The 15,707-nt window shown below is 32.9% G+C and overlaps 1 protein-coding gene and 1 long non-coding RNA gene across 5 annotated transcripts in view; one reads left to right on the plus strand and one right to left on the minus strand.

The window, feature by feature from the left end:
* Positions 1-15,707, plus strand: part of LOC127844885 (mucolipin-3-like) — a 49,942-nt gene that overhangs the window by 12,834 nt on the left and 21,401 nt on the right. For 3 of the 4 annotated variants that reach the window (XM_052375428.1, XM_052375429.1, XM_052375431.1), the window contains 6 exons: positions 3,448-3,606; positions 4,711-4,872; positions 5,559-5,720; positions 6,497-6,667; positions 9,483-9,579; positions 15,341-15,435. In XM_052375428.1, the coding sequence (XP_052231388.1) occupies positions 3,448-3,606; positions 4,711-4,872; positions 5,559-5,720; positions 6,497-6,667; positions 9,483-9,579; positions 15,341-15,435 (846 nt within the window). The remainder of the gene's footprint in view (positions 1-3,447; positions 3,607-4,710; positions 4,873-5,558; positions 5,721-6,496; positions 6,668-9,482; positions 9,580-15,340; positions 15,436-15,707) is intronic. The other variant, XM_052375430.1, reaches the window with a different exon arrangement.
* Positions 870-2,733, minus strand: LOC127844895 (uncharacterized). Its single transcript, XR_008032945.1, has 3 exons — positions 2,567-2,733; positions 1,749-1,846; positions 870-1,351 (listed from the first exon to the last, which is right to left on the minus strand). It is a non-coding gene; the product is annotated as an uncharacterized LOC127844895 (long non-coding RNA).

Genomic DNA, 15,707 nt, shown 5'->3' on the forward strand with positions numbered 1-15,707 from the left:
GTTGATGTCATGTTGGTAAAGAAGTATGCACAATATGAAAGCAATATGTCAAGGGACATTGAACATATTTGGGGTGGTACGCAAACTTTAACATAGATTTATCAATAATATGCATATTCTAAGTGGAAAAAGGGCCATAATTATAACCAAATGCTTGATAGAGTTGTCTGCTCTTGTTTATAAGTTAGGTTCATGTTGGTAAAGAAGTATGCAAAATATGAAAGCAATATGTCAATGGACATTGAAAATATTTGGGGTGGTACGCAAAACTTTAACATTTGCACGCTAACGGGAACGCTGACGCCGGGGTGGGTAGGATAGCTCCACTTTATATATTTCATATATAATAGTCGAGCTTAAAATCCGGTAAAGAAGATTAACACGGAAGAACTGCACACATGGATTTCTCAGAACCAAATTAAGTGTTATTATGAAATTAAACGTTAAAAAATAGGGTTACATTATTATGCTTAATAGTTCTGAACTTTTTATTCAAATTACATAGAATGTTTGAATTTTAAAAACATTGTTATAGACAATGAATTTTTATTACTAAACTGTTTCCCATAAGGCCAAAAAAATATTGTTTCTGGTCACCAGATTGACCCTCTTTTTTGTATCCCCACCCAATCTTTTTTTATTGACACTTTTTTTAAAAATGTCAAAAGTCAATTATTTATAAGTAAGTTCTTTTTAAGGTAGATTTGATCATTTTTCAACCAAAATAAGCATATCACAATTAAAAACAGAACAGAAAAGAACTTTATTAGGTTAATTTTTACTACATGGTATATCGTTACAAACAAATGTTAATTTATAAACATAAATCACGCAACTCCCGTACCATTCTCACACATTTTTAGCCATACGCACTATCCTCAGCAACACACAAACATACACACACACTCACACTAACATATGCATTAATTCAACCTAGAATATACATTTTCATCAAACATAAATGATTAATAAATCAATCCAATCAAATATATTTAAGATATTTAAAATATTCGAGGATAGACCTTCCTAAAAAGATGTGAAAATTCAATTAATCAAGGAATCTTGTAATAATAATATGTATGCTTCTAGTTAGGTGACAGTTTACTAAAATCATATTCTATCCCCAGTTCATTATTACACAAATCACAACAAATTGAAAACTGTTAGACTTCCTTAGTTTCAAAACCAAAATACTGGTTAACTAAAGTTCTTCGGCAGATAGTTGAGTTTCCACAATAGTCCTTCATTTCTCCGGTCATACGTGCAGATGCAATGACTGATTTGTTAAAGAAGAGAATGGCCAGGGCATCAACATGGCTTCTTCCTGCTCTGCCGATCTCTTGTATGTATCCTGCAAATATATAGTGTGTGTGTATATATATATATATATATATATATATATATATATATATATATATATATATATATATATACGTAATAAAGATGTACATTTTGCAAAAAATATTAGGAAAATTGTTTCTAGTTTTAGGAAAACTTTGTTAATAGGTAATAAACAGCTCCAGAAAAAAAAGGATTATTTGTGTCATGTTTGAGCTGAGAGAACAGATTAGAACTTAAAGCACAAAATAAAGTTGTATAAGCTCAGGTCAGTTTGTTTGTATCAGCAGAACAAAACTTTATTATCTATTATCTTGTTTGTGCTCAATGCTCAATTCTGTGCTAATTGCTCAAACTGCAAATAGTTTTGTTGACTTTTATATCTAATATTGGAGCTTAATTATGCTTACATTATGACCAATGTTGTTTAATTCTGTGTTCGCAATCAGAGACGTAGATAACAACGTCTCTGTCGCAATGCATCTGTAACTGACTGGCTGTTGATAACCTGAAAAAAAGAAGAAAGCAGTGTAGTGTCAGGGCTAGTTTAAATAATTAGACCTTGGTTACACAGGATTATCATCCCACCAAGGAAAATTACAGGCATCTGGATTTAAGCTCGCTCGGTAGGCATGCTAGAATAATGGTCATCACATGTTTTAGTCCTGCATGTGTCATCATCTCTTTCTCGTGTGTACAATGACTATGTAAATTGCTTAGCAGTTTAATCTAAAATTTAAAAAAATTCCGATTATTTACAATAATAATTATTTTAACTCAGCTCTCTCAGCCATCATAGCAAAAATTGCAAGTACAATAGGACAATGTAAATAGTTCTATTAGAATGAGCAGTGGTTTGTAACATTTATTATATAGTTGTTTGTTATAAATGAGCATTGATAAAAAAAATCAAATTAAATGGATGTACAAATACATTATCGATTTTTAAACATAATAAATTGTATAATGTAAGCCAAAAATGTACATATCATTGGTAAAAATAAGGATTTTACGTTACTATTACTCCATATAATTAATGTTATTCGAAATTACATTTTCCATTTATTTATCCGAAAACTATACAACTTATGGAGAATGAAAAATCTCATACAAAATCAATCGTTCCGTGGAAATGAGTCATACCATTGAAACACGTAAATATAATACTGATCAAGAGATAAATAATTTGCACAACGAACCGCCTTTTAAAATTTGCTAGTTAACTTACTATTGCCATCGCCTCCGCTATAACTTCGTCTGTACCTGATGACTCTTTGTATACAAAGGGGCAGGTAATCCAGAATAAACGTTAAATTGACATAACAAACAATTTGATTGGCTGAGCTAAGTCGGGATCTCGAGATAGCGAACATTCTCTACTCTTTTGTTTTATTCACTCTGCCTTTTTTTCTGCACCGCTCTTTTTTTAATTGTACGCCGCTTTTATTTAGTTTTGCACTCCTCTTTTTTCTATCTCGTGGCCACGACATAGCTGACTCGTGGCCACGAGATAGAAAAAAGAGGAGAGCAATTTAAAACAAGAGAAGCACCGCTCTTTTTTTAATTGCACGCCGCTTTTATTTAGTTTTGCACTCCTCTTTTTCTAGAAAAAAAGAGGAGGGCAATTTAAAAAAAGAGAAGTGAATGTCAACTCTATGCCACCGTACTTTTGAACCTTTTTTGAAAAGCGTGTGGATATTGTGATTATCTCAGCCGTCTGTCCGTCCGCCCGTCCGTCCGACCTGGCCACTATCTCCTCCTACACTATTAGCATTAGAACCTTGTAACTTACACACATGGTAGCTATGAGCATTTGTGCGACCGTGCACTATTTGGAATTTGATCTGACCCCTGTATCAAAAGTTATGGGGTTTAGGTGGGGCCTGGTCAGAGATTTTCACTCATTTTTAGGTTATTCTACATTAACTTCTTCATTTCTACACCGATTAACTTCAAATTGATACTGAACATCTTTTATAACAATACGGTCAATTTCAATTATGCATGGCCCCATTACGAACCCTGGTGCGCCCCCTGGGTCAAACATGCGGCGTGGGGATACGCGTCGGCCTCTGCCGCGCCATTTCTAGTTACTTATTGAATCTTCAGAAACGTAAAGACTTTATGCAATTACTCCGCGACACACCGTGGGTTCAGAGCCGTTCATCGTGGAAAGTAACAAAGGACGCTCTCAATTTGGAAAAACGAATCATTGCCGCGAAGGATATACCATTTGAAGATTGGTTTAATGAGTTCAGACAGTACCATGTAAGTAATGACGTAACTTTAATTTGACAATTTTTATTTTTATTGGATGGCATTAAAGAACAAAATATATATTAAGATACTCTTTGGCCCGTTAATGTGTTATTAGTGATTATTTTCAATGAGCACAAATGCGTTATGAATAAAAAAATACATAAATACTTAATTGATAGAGTACTATTGTTTCTACAATTACAAAGAGCACTTATTTTAAAGGGCCTGTCCGCTTTTAACTTAACAATACTAAATGTTTTCGAAATTTACATAGTTACACCCGAGTCGCTTTGTCGCGTCAAAGAAAAACAAGGCTACCTTAAACACAAGCATCATACTGAGAGAGAGAAAAGTACAAACTACGACTTTATTTTCCAAAATGAACGCTCTATAACTTAACAGTTTACATATACGAGACGATTTTCCGTTGCCTTTAAGATCCCACTTCACTTACAAACAAATCGTACATGGAAATTATCAGTGAAAATACAAATGTTTATTTTTTGCTTTCCGAAGGTTTATTGAGAAATATCAGTGAACAAAAACTGGTATTTCACTGTTTTAAACAGTGAAAAACAACAGTGAAAAATATCGATATTTTTCACTGTTATACTGTGAAATGACGTCATTTTTTCGACAAAATGACGTCATTATCCCAGCGATATTATCCAGTTAAACTCTTTTACAATGTTAATAACGGAAAAAAAGCATAAAATAAAAAGAAAAGGTGTTGGATTCGATGGCATATCGATTTAAATTCACTCGTGATCATACAAAGTACATATTTTATATGATCACTCGTGAAATAAGTTCGATATTCCATCGCATCCAACAAATATCCTCTATATATCGCTAATTATCATACCACTACTATGTGCCAAAGCGTTTTGTAAGGGATATCAATCCATGTCTGTTATACCTCTATTGAAGAAACATTAGTATAAAATTATAACTCTATTTGTCCAATAAGGTGAATGTAAGATATAGCTCAGACTTGAGCATCTCTTTAAAATATAACTATATATACACCAAAATAATGTTCTGTTAGGTATTTGACTTTAAGTGATTTTGAAATGTTTATTGACTCAGTTTTTTACGAACGTTGTATTTCAGAAACGTCAAGACTTCATGCAATTACTCAATACAACCCCGGAGGTTAACAGCCGGTCATCGTGGACCGAAGCGAGGAAAGCTCTCGAGGCCGACGAACGATTCGGTGCATTTAAAGACGAAGCACTTTTAGGACCGTGGTTTGATGCATTTATACACGATCGTGTACGTATGGGTACTACTTAAGTATGATTCTTGGTTTTTAGATTTAATAACATCCAAATCCATAATTCTATTGAGTATTGAGTTAGTTTATTTGATCAATATGTGATTAAACAAATAGATTCTTTCCCTAATAGTACCATTAATCAATATTTAAAATATTTGTTTTATAAATCGGGCTTGTTCACTCCTTACCTTTACAGTTTTTATGATCTAGTGTGTGTGTGTCACATGTAAGAATCCAATGGCTACCTTCAATGCCAACGTCAGCTGTTTAAAAAGTGCTGATCCGCTTCAACATGTCTTAATTCCAAATTGCGCAACATATACGTTTGTTTAAATCATACGATTCGTCGTTTCGTTCAAGACCCTACATCAATATCTTTATCAAAACGATCATACTGGGAGATCAAACGCACATCGCTGATAACATTTGCTCTACATCTTCATATATATGGTGTGGTATTTATCCTGTTTATGGCCACTATAATTAAAGACACAGTTTAATCAAGCTATAATTGTCTTGGTGATTTTGTTTTCATTTTATTTCTTCGGAAATTTGGATGCATGGTAGAGTTAGCTCTGACTCGAATACATTGATATAATGTAATAAACAAACAATGTAAGTATTTAAATATTTTGCATTTATTCACTATTGATTGTTTTTGTTCACGAATGATGGTATTCAGAAACGACAAGACTTCATGCAATTACTCCGCGACACCACGTGGGTTCAAAGCAAGTCGTCGTGGATAGTCACACAGGACGCCCTAAAATGGGACAAACGATACACTGACGTGGGAGACGAAAACCTTGCTTATAAATGGTTTAACGAGTTCAGAGAGAATCTTGTAAGTAATATATAAGTGGGTAACTAGAGTTTAATCCATCTTATTTTGCTTCGAAAGCATCCAAGGCAAATAATCAATTTAGACGATTATTTGTTCACTAAGAAATACTTCTAAATAACTAAATCATATCATTAATTTTAATCAATCAAAATTAAATATAATGTACTTGATACCCTTCCCTTGTACATTTGAAGCATTTCTTGTCAAAATAGGGTCTTTCGGTCAGGTCATTTGCTTTTTGAGGTGTTTGAAATTATTTGTCACAATATCTTTAACTCTGCGCGTCGGGATGGTGCGTTGAACAATCACCTGGCTTTTGTTGTCAATGCTTACGTTATCCTGACATTTGAAATGAAAACTACAGCGGAATAGTCTAGCACTCGTTTTTCGATCAATTACAATGCTTGTTAGTATTATGAAATGTCATCCAACACCAGATTATCTTTACTAGACGGTCGTCGTTGCGTATTAACACCTAATTCTCTATCTCAAAGATGATACTTCATCAAAAGTCGAATTATATACCTGATTTTCATCTCTCCACATCGGTGACAAGGTGGTCTGGGAAAGTATAAGATAAAAATCGAGCAAAGTTCTATGTATGGAATAACTAATTGACATTATTCTATGGGGGGGAGGGGCAATGTTTAAAAAGTTGTTTTTTTATTGTTGGAATTATTTTTTCTCAATAAACATATTATTTATTTTAATATCCATGGTAATGAGATTTAGTGGGTGCATGCATATTATTCAAATATTTTACTTGATTTATTTAGTTGCCATGCCGTATCGACGAGATGGGCGGTAACAACGCCAGTCTTAAATTTTGGATTTGTCTGCTTGTATTCAGTCCGTTTAAGTGGTATCATGGCACTTTATGGATCAGCATACCACACATGATTGTTTTCGGCATACATCTAGCCAAACTTGTGGTGACTACAATTTCGGTAATGTTCTTATATATATATATTGAATGTAAAATATTGAGTCAGTGAAAAATGCTGTGGCTCGTGTTAGTAGTTATGTCATTGTTAACATATAACATTTATTCGTGATAAACCATATGCCATTATTTACTGGAATTTAAAGCTACATGCAACTCGTGTTGTAATTAACGATTCCCACTAATTAAATGATAATAAAAACGACAGGCCTTTCGCACCGATATTTTTATTTTAGGTATCTCCATTTGTGTCTATTTTATTAAACATTCTATATTGTTCTTACAGATATTGAGCTAATTAAGTCATCCATCTACATGCATACCAAATCATTAGACTTCTTATCTTAACTTAACGTATAATACAAAGACCTATCAATAAATCACGGGTGGCAAACTTCTGCATTTAAAATAATTAGACTAATTTCATGAAATATGAGACAGTTGTAATAAAAACTGCCTTTTTTCAATATTTAGAATTTTCGCGAAACAAAATTCCAATTGAGCAACATTTCTAAAAAACGTGTCGTTAAAAGTTTATACAGAAGACTTCGTGTGCGCTTAACGAAGCAGAAAACTGATGCTGTGACTTCATATATAATCCTTCTGTACAACTCGCGTGCGTCTACAACAATTGACGAATGAGTATTCTGATAACAACAATGCCACAGGACATGCTCGTTTGCAATTTTAGGACTAAATCAGTTACCGTCTGTTGACAACCCAACAATTTGAAAAATTGTGTTATGTTATCAACATTGCTGCCTGCAGACAGCAAGTGATTGTTATTAAAAGATGACAAATGACTGATTTTTTTTTTATTATTATTATTATATAGTTTGGCCGCTTAAACCACATGTCCGGACATTGAAACTGAGCGAGTAATTTGCGATAACTCTTATCATGACATGTGTTATTATTCGCAAAAACAATTGAACGTTTCGCAAAAACTATTAGATTATCGTGTGCAGTAGTGGGCACTAACTCTGAAGGTTGCATACTTCTGAATAACCACATATTTTTAAATGTTGTGACCTTTTCAAAACACCTTAAAAACTTTTGTGGAACGTTTTATTTTTGTGCAAATAGATTCTTGTAATGCATACTAACAGTGAAGAAAGTGCGCACTTCTGCATAAATAAAATCTGAGCGTCCCACACACGGCGGTCACAAGGCCTATGCGTATTAGCATGTGATTGACAAATATTCCTGCAAAGCCTCACGTATGGCGTGCCCCATATTTACGGTTGATGCCGTGGTTCCTTTGCGTACAAGCCATATTAAATCATCGGTATTTTTGTGAATATTAACTCGTGGACTAATATTAAAGGGAAAACAAACCGGTACATACGTCGATCTCTCACGCATAAGTTTCCATTCCTTTAGATCAATTGTAAGAACCATAACCGTCTTTTCATGAAGTCGCCGACCAATCATCTCTGTTGAAACAGCGTTTAAACGCCTTTTTTCTAGCTAAATGATATGCGTTCAGATTTAGAATGTGTTTAATGATTACAAGCCAATTACTGTAAACCTTCTAACAACAAAATTTGTTTTTAAAGATATGACAAAGAAACGCATCAATTTTCTTTCAAATTAGCAAGTTCGTCATTTTGATTTTAATGAAATCACACTATTCTTACATTACGTTCTACCAAGAAACATATGTATATTTCGCTAATTTTGAAATACAAATAAATGGGAAACAAACAAAAAATGGTAAATTTCAAATACAGACGCGTAAACTTAAACAAGTAAATTGACTTCTTCACAACTTCTGAGTGTCACAATTACTTATTATCTCCATAAAATACCATCCTCCTGATTACCGTCTTGATTAACCCAGACATAACCAAATCCATGGTTAAATTACAGATATTCAACACCAGTAGCCCGCTTTATGTTTACCCTTTTTTAATATTGACGTGTCCACATTTTGTAACAGTTCTCCAAGGCTTACTCTAAGCCATGCAATTGTTAGATATATTCACTTATTAAGACTAGGCAATATTTACAAAATGTGTTTGAATTTGTTATTAAATGGCAGAAAAAGCCCCATATGTAAGGACTGGATTACCATTGAATCAAACCATTTTAAACTTCCCATGAATAGTGATGGAACTTCAGAAATAATACCAGAAGAGTATGAATGTGTTACATGCAAAAAGTGAGAAACGACATTAACCAAGCTTAAAACAAGTACAAATTTACTGATTTGGTCGCCACCTTCAAACGGTCTATGCAAAGCGTCGGATTCGTTAAACGGTTTTATTGCTGGCCTTAACCCACAAACAGCATACAACTAATCACATACTCTTGTAGCTATACATATTATATAAAAAGCCAAACTGTTATTATGTGTCTTAAATATAACAAGTCGAATATTTACATATTGTGTTTTTATCTTTAATTTTATCAAATCTACTTAAATAGTTATTTGTTCTTGATTTAATATTTCATAGCTTTATGTGCCTTTGCAAAGTTTACGTCATTGCCAGTTCCCGCCCTTAATTTCAAAAATCAATTTAAGACATTTCAAAAATGTACACTTGTTTTATCGGGTTATATAAGAGCAATTAATCTAGTATCGACATTGTACAGGAACAATATAAAATGTATGCAACACACATTTGTTTGTACTTATTTTTTTTACTTTTTAATATTCAATTGAACATAAGTTCCAAGTGCTAAAACCAGATAAAAAAATATTCCCCGAACAAATGTCGCAGAACCTCCATCTCGATCCTCATTATGATATAATTTTTAGTATGATACGGCATTAACGACCATTTTCTGACCAATATTCCTATGTTTTCTTTTAGGTTTTCAGTTTTGGTGGATGCCGAGTGCATGTAAGCGACACTATAACACACGGTCAGCTGGCAATAAAGCACAATTTGCTGAAAGGCTGGTCTGCAGGTAAGATTTCAGAAATGTCTCGACATTAAGTGTTTCATCTACAAAACTATTACAAGTGTTTTTTATCTCAAATCAATGGTGATTCGATAAGTCATTGATCACGTACCAGATATATATAAATTAAATATATTTTATATGTTGTATTATTGAAATTTTCTTTCCTTTGTCGGTTTCATCAACCCAATATATGTCATTGTATTCGTATTTCTCCAATTATATGTGTTTATATAATGTTGACGGAAATGTATTAAAATACAAATTCTGACAAAATATGGCATTCGTCCTCAAGTATTTTACCGTTACAGTTTTCACAATTTATTTCGTTGTGGGTATTTTATAAGGCTTTTACAATCAATCTTAATATATTTCTTATCGATGACCTAAAACTCTTAAACGTGTTTAGGCAATTCAAAACTAAGAAATATATTAACAAATATAAAATAAAACTATTTTGGAAGTATCCAAGCGAACCACAATGTGTACATCTAATTGTAGTAACCAGTTCCGCAAACATTTTTTGTGCTGACATTTTGTGTTTAACACATGTCATGAAAACGTCACCACCACCATGACAGAACCATACATCACTAACGTCTGTGCTATCTACTACCTTGAACCTTTGTTCACATTTTGTCCAATGACTTTTGTCTGAATATGGCAAATCAACTAATACACATCGTCGACATATTTAAAATCATCACACTGCATAACTTGTACATGTGAATGTAATTACAATATATGTGCGGTTAATAACAAATACAATTAAAGTAAGACCACGGTATATGTGGTAAAAATACAGAATAAATTAAATTAATAAAAAAAATGAAACATTTAACACCCGAATGTTGACATGATGTCATGACCTCGATACATGTGTTTTAATGTTTTGTCAATAATGAAATGATATATATTTTGATCTCAGTTACGTATATAATTTACGGTCAATAAAAAAATGAAACTCATCTTCGAGTTTATTTAAAAAATAATACAAAATGGAATTGATGTAGGTCTAGTCCAACTGTTTGCATATTTAGTCTATGTGACGACATACGTAATTTTTTAAACGTTATCGACACTTTTGTGAACTCCCTTCAGTGGTAGTGGGCATTAAACTGTGACCTGCTGATGGATTAAAGCAGACACCATATCAAATATGCCAGCCAAACCTTTTTTATATTCAATAATTATCATAATTAATGATTATGTAATATTAACTTAGTGTCTTATTTACTTCATGAACATGTGTTATTCTTTTTTTGCTACTGTCCTCTGCATAAAACATAATGTTTCTGCACATGCATCCATACGGTGGCATAGAGATGACATTCACTTCTCTCTTTTTAATTGCTCTCCTCTTTTTTCTATCTCGTGGCCACGAGTTAGCTATGTCGTGGCCACGAGATAGAAAAAAAGAGCATTCTTTTACTTCATATAGTAATGACATAATTACACAGTTTGTAATAGTTGCTGACCCTGCATTTGTATTTATACATTTTTATGATTTATCATTATAACCTTGATACATCTTCGATATAATACAAAGATTGTCCTCAAATTGTACACCAACAACATTAGGGTTAAGGCTGACTCAATACAATAATCTCTGATTTATAAATTATTTGCACAAAAGTATGGAATACTACCGTGATAGTGATTTAATCTAATGTAGTCATTCTTTGGCAATATACATAATTTAAAAAAACATAGATTAAATGTTGATCAAAACACATTATTCGATATATTATACTATAATTATATATAACATATAATTAAAATTTTTTTGTTCGATTTCATCATAAAGGATTTGTTAGTGTCACAGTAAATACTGCGAATATTGACCTATGTATTTTTTGTGTTCATCAATGTCATCATTACATAGCATGTATATCAAACTGAAAGTCTTTTTTTTATTTATTCAGTGATAACATTCGTTTGGTCAGCTTTCACTATATGAACTCAGTCGTGTTTAAAAACAGTAGTTTTCTCACTGATTGTCATATTGTCCTGAGTATGAGCCCCACACGGTATATTTGGGGAGATGAGTTGATGCTCATCAGTCGATAATAGTTAAGTACACCTTTAAAAAGCCATTGCAAGTTATAACAAGATAAGTATTTATGCAAAGCTAACCGGCGTCGGGAATTTCAGTGTAAAAGGCACTCAATGTAGTTACATGGAAAGATTTTTATGTCACCGACTATAGTAGTGGGGGACATATTATTTTTGCCCTGTCTGTTGGTCTGTTGGTTGGTTATTCTGTTGGTTTGCGCCAACTTTAACATTTGCAATTACTTTTGCAATATTGAAGATAGCAACTTGATATTTGGCATGCATGTGTATCTCATGGAGCTGCACATTTTGAATATGAAAGGTCACAGTCAAGGTCATCCTTCAAGGTCAAAGGTCAAATATATGGGTCAAAATCGCTCATTTAATGTACACTTTTGCAATATTTCAATATTCAAGATAGCAACTTGATATTTGGCATGCATGTGTGTCTCATGGAGCTGCACATTTTGAGTGGTGAAAGGTCAAGGTCAAGGTCATCCTTCAAGGTTAGAGGTCAAATATATGTGGCAAAATCGCTCATTTGATGAGTACTTTTGCAATATTGAAGATAGCAACTTGATATTTGGCATGCATGTGTATCTCATGGTGCTGCACATTTTGAGTGGTGAAAGATCAAGGTCAAGGTCATCCTTCAAGGTCAAATATATTGGTCAAAATTGCTCATGTAATGTCACTTCTGCAATATTGAAGCTAGCAATTTTATATTTGACATGCATGTGTATCTTATGGAGCTGCACATTTTGAGTGGTGAAGGGTCAAGGTCAAGGTCATCCTTCAAGGTCAAACGTCATATACCGGGACATAGTGTTTCACAAACACATCTTATTTTTCTACTGTAAATATTAATATATTGGCCGATTATTTTTAACAAAATAGAAAAAGATACTGGTATAACCATTATCTATAATTTTGTGTTATAATCCAAAATAACCATTATTTATAATGTTGTGTTATAACCCCAAAATAACCATTATCTATGATATTGTATTGTAATTCCCAAATATTTCATAGTTCATTTTATTTACATTGGTTTCCTTTTTTTGACTGGCATCCGTTTGCAGTTTTCATTTATGGAACAGAGCTGTGTATGTTTAAAAATCTGCTTCATCTTGTTAGCGTAATTTCATATTTTTCTCAACTTCAAGAGGAGATGATTCTGAACTTATTCTTACGATGCTCATTTACGATAGGGGCTGAGTACTCATTGATATGAAACACTGTAAAAGTTTGAAAAAAATTGAATGAAAACTGAAAATTGCATAAAGAAGCTGCATTTCACAATACTTTGAAATTCAGTAAAAGATCATTATTACTTTATTGCTCCGATATTCATCATTTTCAATAGGGTTCGAGTAATACTGATATGCAAACACTTATCAAGTTTGGAAAGATTCAGACGAAAGTTGAGAAATCTTTTAAAGAAGTGGAAATTGTTTATTTTGTCAAATTTAAAAGAAAAATATTCTGGACTTATTGCCCCGATGTTTCTCATTTTTAATGAGGTACAAATGCTCATTGATATGAAGACACTGTAAGTTTGGAAAGAATCTGATGAAAAATGGTGACATAATCACCTAACCAAGCAGCTTTTCACTTTTATTTTTAAATTCAAAGAGACATTATTCTGGACTTATGGTCCGATATTGCTCATATAGAAAGTTTGGGTTGGGTCCTCATTTAAAAAAACCTGTGCAAGTTTGGGAACAATCGGATGAAAAGTTTGGACTTCGAACAACGATTTCAAAATTTCTCAAATTCTAAGGAAGATAACTATGGACGTAATGATTGGATAATGCCAAAGGGCTCATACCACCTGGATAGTAAAACGTGTCGCGCTTCGCGCTCTATATGTGGTTCTTAAAAAACAAACTCCGAGAAGTGATTGACTCTAGGGAAACGGGATGCTGTGACACAGCTCCTCCTTGATAAGCGGCTGCTAACTTTATCGCAACTTATTGTTACAATCAATAATACGGGCCTATGATAGACTACCATAAACATACATGGATAATAGATGTGTTGTTTGCATTTACTTGTTAATATAAAACTACGTGTATTTTTTTTAAAGATATTTAAGTGATGAAATAGATTTTAATTAACGTTGTCACCACGCGGCATCCATTAATTTTAATAAAAATGTCCAATTGTAGTAAAATGGATTTTAAAATGTCTACATAAAATAAAGCTTTATTATATTTATTAACCTGACTGAAAAAAAATGTCAGCCGCCGAACAGTTCCGTTCGTGCCGGAACCCGGGATTGAGCCGGGGACCTTTAGATGATTGTTGCGTCAAAAACTTCAGTCTAACGCTCTCCCAACTGAGCTATTCCGGCTGCCATCATTTATGTACTGCTATTTGGTGAAATTGTGTATAGCAATCGTTATTATATGTCTATTTATAAACTAATACATTGTACGTTTTCGTACCATTACGCCTTCCAATAAACTTGCTTGCGCGATAGGTCGTCAAATATCGTACTACATTGATTCTCCACTAAATAAGCAAATTAGAAAAAACACAAAATAAATATATTTTAATTATGTTTTGTTTTTATATAAAACCAAAATGTTTTGCGTATTTGCCCAGTCCCTGTGATCTTTCCCCTGTGATCAGTTGTGGATCAGTTATTGATTAAAACAATTAGCTTTGTATTATTGGCAATATATGTTGTCATAAATTTAATAGGCACAAATGCAGTACTTATTTACACTAATGTACACAAAAAATCACCACTGTGCAAGATATTCTTAAAACAAAATATATGCATTGATCCGTAAAATAACTTCTCCTCCCATAAGCGAAAAAAATGCATTACATACTAGTCGCCGCTCTCCAGAGCGACGCCAATCAAAGGCAAGAAGTAACCGCTGGTGCAAATGTAGAGGAATAAACAATTAAAATGAATTCATTTAAATAAATATAGTACTGGACATTAATCATTTCCCAAATTTTCATGTTTGAAGAAACATGATATTATAAAAAGTTGAAATACTAAATTTAATATGAATCAATTGTATCCAGAAATAATGCCATTTGCTCAAATCTTAAAAAACAAATATTACCAATCTAGAAGCCACATGCATTTCTCAATCTTGATGATACTCGGAAAGACATAAGTAGATTGTTTTGTCTAAAAAATACTCAAATTTATAGGACATTTTCAGACTCAGGTTAAAGAGTATAATGTAACAATTTGTAGAACTAATGACTAAATCCATACTTGAAATGTGCTAAAAACTGTGAAAGGTTCGCTTACAATTTCAATTTTTACCTAGACATTCAATATGACCCATTTATTATCAAGGATTTTTGTTTTCGATAATTTATTTATTTGCATGTTTCACGCAAAATAGTAAAATACATCAACTAAATAAGATCTCCGCAATGCGCATCTTTTTTACCAGTTTGTACCGATGTTGATTCTCGATCTTTTAATAAATAAACAATGCGCACACATGCTGAAAATGTATGTAAATTCGTTTGTATTGGTTGGTACAACGATTTATTTTATTCTCGCGAATACACTGTCCGCATGCAGCACTTTACAGTGCTGCCTACACTATAACACTATATTGTTACGTTATACTTTGGAAACAACTTTGCCCCCTTGATTTCCAAATCAAATTTGTAATGAAATTACATTATTAGCTAGTTGAGTGTCCTTTTAAACTACATCTTTTATTTTTAGAATACGAAACAATTCCATTCCCGCCTTCGATAGGCCCTTTTGCCGTGTATAGCGTAGAGGATTTGATTGACAGAATAAACTTTGCAGTCGAAGGGGTAAATACTACAAACAATACAAGTTGCAAGTAACTTTTAGCTTTTGTAACAACAAATAACATTGTTTGCAAAAAGGGCTTGGAAAAGATTCAAATCCTTTCAGGGACACTTCATGTCTGCACATAATTTGCAGAAAAGCTGAAAGGCGAGAGTTAATCCCAGTGTTTGCCCGTTGTCCGTCTTCTTTCATCAACGACGTCGTCTTAAAAAACGGCTTAGTTAAAATAGCAAAACCATATGTTGAAAACTGTTCATAAACAGAGCTTTTATGT

This window comes from Dreissena polymorpha, chromosome 9, assembly GCF_020536995.1.
Source record: "Dreissena polymorpha isolate Duluth1 chromosome 9, UMN_Dpol_1.0, whole genome shotgun sequence".
Classification (NCBI taxonomy): Eukaryota; Metazoa; Mollusca; class Bivalvia; order Myida; family Dreissenidae; genus Dreissena; species Dreissena polymorpha.